Source organism: Eutrigla gurnardus, assembly GCF_963514095.1.
Source record: "Eutrigla gurnardus genome assembly, chromosome: 2".
Classification (NCBI taxonomy): Eukaryota; Metazoa; Chordata; class Actinopteri; order Perciformes; family Triglidae; genus Eutrigla; species Eutrigla gurnardus.
In genome coordinates, this window is record NC_139916.1 from 2180841 (window position 1) to 2188249 (window position 7409).

At 41.9% G+C, this 7409-nt stretch overlaps 1 protein-coding gene across 4 annotated transcripts in view; it reads left to right on the top strand.

Annotated features, from left to right (window-relative positions):
• Positions 1–7135, top strand: part of tead3b (TEA domain family member 3 b) — a 30512-nt gene extending 23377 nt beyond the window's left edge. For 3 of the 4 annotated variants that reach the window (XM_084038478.1, XM_084038479.1, XM_084038480.1), the window contains 10 exons: positions 255–266; positions 985–1110; positions 1240–1280; positions 1429–1485; positions 1999–2063; positions 2136–2272; positions 3286–3459; positions 3551–3694; positions 3771–3923; positions 4835–7135. In XM_084038478.1, the coding sequence (XP_083894604.1) occupies positions 255–266; positions 985–1110; positions 1240–1280; positions 1429–1485; positions 1999–2063; positions 2136–2272; positions 3286–3459; positions 3551–3694; positions 3771–3923; positions 4835–4948 (1023 nt within the window). In that variant the 3' untranslated portion in view covers positions 4949–7135. The remainder of the gene's footprint in view (positions 1–254; positions 267–984; positions 1111–1239; positions 1281–1428; positions 1486–1998; positions 2064–2135; positions 2273–3285; positions 3460–3550; positions 3695–3770; positions 3924–4834) is intronic. The other variant, XM_084038481.1, reaches the window with a different exon arrangement.
• The last annotated feature ends 274 nt before the right edge of the window (positions 7136–7409 follow it).

A 7409-nucleotide genomic window follows, 5' to 3' on the forward strand; every position in this document is an offset into this window, starting at 1 on the left:
CAACCTTTTACTGCTGACCGATGAAATTAAATCAAACAAGAATTTTACATTTTAAAAGTGGAATTTGTTTTAATTTTGTTTTGAAGCATTTCTTCACATACTGAACCGTTTTAACCTCCGAACCGGAGCGAACCAATGTGACAAGAAAGCAGAAGAGGGGGAAAAAAATAAAATTTGAAGTTCAGAACAAATGAATCTCAACTCATCTTTTAGAGCTGCAGTGTACTAATGGTTTCTCTCCTCTTTTGATTCAGGCGATGAATTTGGTAAGTGAATCTGACTTGTGCAATATGCTTCCCCCCCTTTGTTTGGCAGCACCAGTGCACTGTCCCCTCCGCTCTGGCCCTCTGCTGGCATGGCGCCCCCCCCCCCCCCCCCCCCCCCGTTACTCTCCTGTAACGAAGCAATGCTTAGGAAGTGCCTCTGAACGCAACACTGATGCCTGACGTAGTGTAATCAGCCTCTGCAACAACAATAAATAAAAAATCTTGCTTGCTTTGCATTCAGGTGTCGCTTTTTGATTGGGGGCCTCGCTTCGAGAACGAGCAATAGGATGCACTTGATAGTTAGCTTGGTGTTTTTGAATAAAAAGCTTTGATGTGTTTGTGAATCAGGAAATCTGTGTCACGCACCGCAGATGTGAAAGTCATGGCTTTGTGTATCTTTTGCTGTTTATTTTAACCTTCACTTGCAGTCGTAATGATGTTCACGTTTTGATGCAACACAAAGCAAAATCTGCTCTCTCTCTTTTGTTCTCTTCTTCCTGTGGTGATCCTGGTAACACTCGTACAATAAGCTTCATCTTCTGCTTCATTCTGTCAAGCTGCTCTGAAACAAATGTTCTCTTTATGAAGTTGTTCTCTCAAACCTTGAATTAAGCATCCATCATAAAGATACACATAAATACAGTCCACACACAACACACCTGTAATGTTGAGGTCGCAGTGCCACCTTGTGGTTGACTCTTGTTATTTCAATCCGTAGGATCAGGCGTCTAAGGACAAAGCCCTGCAGAACATGGCAGCGCTGTCGTCTGCACAGATCGTGTCCCCGAGTATGATAAAGAACCACCTCCCTCCGCTGCCTCCGGCCCCCTACCAGCCGCCCAGAGTTAGACCCCCACTCATTCTCTCACATGCACACACACTTGTTTGTTGGATTTTACACTCATTAAAAAACATGTTGCATTCTGATTTTTACCTGAAATTCAAAGAATGTTTTTTTTTTTTTGCTCTCCAGTTCTGGCCTGCGATCCCGGGACAGCCCGGACCCTCTCAGGAGTAAGTAGATCCCCTTTTATTGGACCCACGAGATGTTTGTGGGGTGACATCAGGCCGTATTTAGATTCTGAAAACAGAGATTGGCACTAAAGAGTTACTTGTGTGTGTGTTGGGTTCATGTTTAACGCATCCCGTTTTTGCACACCAGGCTGGTTTTAGATCTCAACCCAGGAAGGACTCCCGGTCTCGGCCGCAACAGCCACGCGTAAGCCCCCCTATCTGAAGGTCCAGCACCAAGCAGCTCCAACTCTGCTTCCACGCTGTTTCCTACACTGATGAACACAGAAAGACACAATCCCGTTTATTCCTACTTAAATGCATCAGTCATCACCTTTGATCTTTGATTTACATTATGTGTCACAATCACCCAGGTGAACATTAATTCATGCAACAAATTTCCAAATTATTCCAACTTCATGGGCGACCCTGTATAAACCAGGATTGGGTCAAATACATTTTTGGAAAAAAAGGGTGACGAAAAAAAAGTATTATCTCTAAAATATTTGAATGTCTTTACACGATGAATTGATGCTGTTTTGCATCATTATGAAGGACTTTACGCCTCGCTGGTGCACCAACATGCTTACACTTTGACACTAACATATTTGCACAATAAAGTCAAAAATACAAATATAGAATATATATATATATATATATATGTTTATATATATATACATACAGAGCTCATCGTCTCAGTGAACCATCTCTTGTTTTTCAGGATCAAATCGTTTGCACAGCCGCCGTACCCGAGCCTATCAGGTCACATACAGCAATCCATACCAAGTAAGTGTGAGCTCAAAAAAACCTTCAAACACAGGAAACAACGAAAACATCTTAATAGATGTCCGTTTTCAGGTTATGAGTCGTTGGCCCCGCCTCCTGCTCCGTCTGCCACGGCGGTGCCGGTCTGGCAGGACCGGACCATCGCCTCCTCCAAGCTACGCATGCTGGAGTACTCGGCCTTCATGGAGCTCCAGAGAGACCCGGACAACGTGAGTGCAAAGACATGGCTGGATTACAGGGAACCAGAGGCTGTTTGAAGTGACTGTTCGGGTTTCCTGTCGGGACGTCAGAGCTCGTCTCAAAGCGGGGATGTCCCGATCGTGTTTGTAGATGCTAATCCTGATCAGATCTGTTTTAAGGTCGATGCTATTTCCCCCCGGCTGTTCAAAGTGTGACGGAGACAAGCCCCTGCGGCCCCCCGCCAACTATGCTTTTTACAGCCGACCCGCCACACATCTGATACTCTACGTGTTTTATATAACCTGCTAGAGGGCTGTGTTCATTCTAAATAAGTCGTTCGGTTCCCTAAACCCAACCACGATTATTTTGTTCCCTAAACCTGACCCAGATTATTTGTCCCATAAACCGAAACCAAGATTATTTTGTTCCCTAAACCTGACCAAGATAATTTGTTCCCTTAACCCAACCAAGATTATTTGTTCCCTAAACCTGACCAAGATCATTTGTTCCCTTAACCCAACCAAGATTATTTGTTCCCTAAACCTGACCAAGATAATTTTCTTCCCTAAACCCAACCAAGATTATTTTGTTCCCTAAACCTGACCAAGATTATTTTCTTCCCTAAACCCAACTAAGATTATTTGTTGCATAAACCGAAACCAAGATTATTTTGTTCTCTAAACTGAAACCAAACAGCAGCTAAAAAGTGCAAATAATAATAATGAGCTTTCTCGTGGAAGACCTCTATACTACGACTGTAAACGAATTAACGAGCTAACTATTGCTAAATTAAGTAACAAATTCAACTTGACCGACCGGGTGTAAATACCCAAATATTTGCTGTCGGACTGTTCGAGCTATCCGGCACCTGATGAACCAAAAAGGCTAAAACGACTGAATGTGTCATGGGGTTTGGTAGACGTCATCTTCTGCCGCTGATGTTCTTGGTGTTAACCATGTCCTCCTTCATCTCCTCCTTCGTCTCCTCCTTCATCTCCTCCTTCGTCTCCTCCTTCGTCTCCTCCGTCTCCGTCCCCTGCAGTACAGCAAACACCTGTTTGTCCACATCGGACAGACCAACCCGTCCTACAGCGACCCGCTGCTCGAGGCCGTGGACATCCGGCAGATCTACGACAAGTTCCCCGAGAAGAAGGGCGGCCTCAAGGAGCTTTATGAGAAAGGCCCTCAGAACGCTTTCTTCCTCGTTAAATTCTGGGTGGGTTGTTGATTTTATTTTAATTTCATTGTTACCTCAAGAATCGTAACGACAGATTAAATCTAAGTGTCGTCTGATGAAACGTCTGCAGGCGGACCTGAACAGCAGCGGCATGCAGGATGGCCCCGGCTCCTTCTACGGCGTCAGCAGCCAGTACAGCAGCCTCGAGAACATGACCATCACCGTCTCCACCAAAGTCTGCTCCTTCGGCAAGCAGGTTGTGGAGAAAGTAGAGGTGGGTTGTGTTTTTGTATTCTCCTGTTAAAAACCGCCGATGTGCAGCTCCTCACTCCCCCGGTTTCCGTTGGCAGACGGAGTACGCCCGCCTGGAGGGAGGACGCTGCGTTTACCGGATCCACCGCTCGCCCATGTGCGAGTACATGATCAACTTCATCCACAAACTCAAACACTTGCCTGAAAAATACATGATGAACAGTGTTCTTGAAAACTTCACTATCCTACAGGTAATACACACACACACATACACACACACACACATACTTCATATTTTATTGTTTTTATTTTTGTATTATTCATTGTATATTTCTGGCAAAAGAATTTCCTTCGGGATTAATACAATTCTATATTATCTTATATTATCATATTGTTGAAGGAATAGTTTGACATTTTCAGAAATACATGTAATATTTTCTTGCAGAGAGTCTATTGGTCTGTTTGGTCAATATGAAGCTACAGTCAGTAGCTGTGTAGCTTAGCTTAGCACAAAGACAGGGAAACGGTACGGAGGAACCGCTAGCCCTCGTAAAACAACAATATGTGGTTTTCTACACTGTTTTTCTGGATTAAAAGGATTTTGTTAGCTTAAAACAGGGCCAGGCTAGCTGTTTCCCCCACTTCCAGTCTTTATGCTAAGCTAAGCTAATTGGCTGCTGGTGGTAGCGTCACATTGTCGAAGCAATAGTTTGATATTTTGGGTTAGATATGTTCTTGTGGAGAGTTAGATATGGTCGATGGTCTGTTTGGTCAATATGAAGCTACAGCCAACAGCCATATAATGTAGCTTAGCTTAGCACAAAGACTGGAAACGGGGGGGACGACCGTTAGCCCCCGTAAAACAACAATATGCGGTTTCTACACTGGTTTTCGTATGGATTAAAATGATTTTGTTACCTTAAAACAGGACCAGGCTAGCTGTTTCCCCCCACTTCCAGTTTGTATGCTAAGCTAAGCTAATCGGCTGCTAGCGGTAGTGTCAGATAAAGAGTACAGACGTGAGAGTGGTGTCGATCTTCTCAACCAACTCTCTACACCAAATCCAGTAAAACTATTTCCTAGAATAGTCAAACTATTCCTTTAAGAATAAACGTATTAATGACCTGCTTCCCGTCTGACCTTTTGCCCTCTGCACCCTCAGGTGGTGACGAACCGCGACACCCAGGAGACCTTGCTCTGTATAGCGTTTGTTTTTGAGGTTTCCACGAGTGAACACGGAGCTCAGTATCATGTCTACAGACTCGTGAAAGACTAACGGCTCCTCAGGGAGATGTTTTCCTTTTCTTTTTTCTTTTTTTTCGTGGAAAAGCCAGAATAAAGCGTGACACAATCTCTCTCTTCGACACAGCTCAACCATCCAGGAAAAACAACAACAACAACAACAACAAACATTCAATATAACGCTAGACCGGACTAACACAGGAGGACGCTTTAAAAAAAAAACTTCTTCGTAAGGGGAAAAAAGTGTGAATCTGATCGTGCCAACACGAAAAGAAATAACTTTTTTTTTTTGAAGAATTTTGGATTTTTCAAAACAACCAGCTATTTTTCCATGTGTTTTAAACATGCTTTAGATGAAGTGGGTCACTTTCAGGCGAGGTTACTGAGACGTTTTTATATGGAGGGAACGAGAATGTGTTTAAGGGGTTGAAAGACTTCTCATGGTATCCGAGGGGATGAAGAGAGGTGTAAATAAGGTTGAAGAAGTGGAGAGAGAACAGGACCACTGAAGGGGAAACCAGAGCCAAGTGGTGCTGTTGCAGTAGGTGTGGTAGGAAAGCAAGTGCCTTTTATTCTCCAAAGATTATATCATTGCCTGCCACTTTGGAATGCCTTTTTTTTTTTACTACCTCTTGTTTTTAAACAAACAGAAAATAGTCAGTTTTTAAAATATTTTTTAGTCACTTTCAGGTGTCAAAAAAAATCAGAAAAAATCAGAAAAAATAAACATTTTTTAGGTGTTTTTTCCTGTATTTGGGCACACGGAGGAACAGGATGAACTAATTCTCATGTAGCCTGTTTTTACATAAAGATCGTCCCACGTTTTTACAGTCCAGGTGTAGAGGGAGAAGGTCTAATGTGTTACCGCACAATTAATTCTGCTTTTTTTTAAATATATTTTATTACACAATTTAAAAAAAATCAGGTCTTATCTAACTTTTAACACTAGGGATGCCTTGTAAGCGTTGCTGGCCCGACATAAATCCAGGGCTTTGCCATCCTGACAACGCCCCCCCCCCCCCCCCCCACCCTGTTATTTCTCTCTGTTTGAAGACTTAAAACATCAAGAAGGGGTGCTTGTTTTCAGCCTGAGATATGTAGCCTTATTGTTTCTGTACTGTGAGTCAGTGGATGCTAAAGGAATGTGTTACATAGGAGTATTTTATTGTTTTTTGGAGGGGGGTGAGGGGGACTTTCTGTTCATATTTGCGATCACGTAACTCAGCACAGAGACCACGGTTTACGTGGGGGGGGGGGGAGTTAATCACTGTTTCTTTTGTTTAAAAAAGAGATTTGTACGCTGTGAAGTCGGTTAATCTGCTTCTTCACTCTTCTCCGTCGTGACGTGTGGAGAAGCTGCATCCGTAAGATGAAAGTTCAGTTTTGATATTTAAGACTTTTTTTATTTTCTTTTTTTTTACTGACAATTAAACATGAACTAATTTTGAAAATCAAACAAAAATAATTGTCTTGAATGGAGAGCGTGTCGTCTCTGTGCTGTGGAGTATATGACCATTGATTGTTATTTATGGGGTTGCAAAAAAGAAATAGTGGGAGGGTGAGGGAGGGGGGAGGAGGGGTACTGGAGATGTATTGATCTTTTTTTTCCTCCACTGTGATGGAGATGTTAAAAGTATTGCAGGACTCATATTCGAGACAGGAGAACTGTCACCCCACGGATCCTGCTAGACAAGTGTCTGCTCTGTGTGGTTCACTGGACGATTTGTGCTATAAAAGTTCAAATTCAAAGATGTCGTATGATGAGGGGATCGTTGCACCTGGCTTTGAATGTCAGATTTCACAAGCGAGACGTGATGACGCTCCTTTAGCAGGTTTCTCAATTCACACTTTTATACAGACATGTTTTCGCCATTATCAAGATTAATGTTTTGTTTTTGATTCTGTTGTCTTTGTTTTTTGACTTTCGGTGTTTGCCATATGCTTCACTGAAAATAATGTGTGATTGTGCTGATATTGATAATTAATAATGAGATATCTAATGTATCATATTCTGAATGGTGTGGGCAGTTTTAATTTTTTTTTTTTTTTTTTTGGTTTAAGGTGGTTTACTGTTGTCTTTGTTACCATTGTGCATTGCAATTTTATACTTCAAAGTAGAGGTTGGACTATGTAATCAAACAAATGTATCTAACAATAAAAGACGCATGGTGCCTTTGGGGCCATTTTTCCCCCAGAAAATGTATTAAACATGTTTTAAAATTTGTTTTGTCCACGATGGTTGTTTTTTTATTGCAATATCACAGAAACCTATTAAACTAAATGTGAATGTCTGCTCCCACGCGTTGGCTTCATGATCCTCAACGATCTTAAATTGTCTTTCAGTGGGATCAGGTTGTGGCGTAATCATCCATCAAGATATTGTTATACACAATTATATCATCTAAATTCATCATAACAAGCACATATTCTTTTAATTGGATCAAGAAAAAACATAGTACTTTTCATTTTTCAAATAATTATCTAATTCATACATC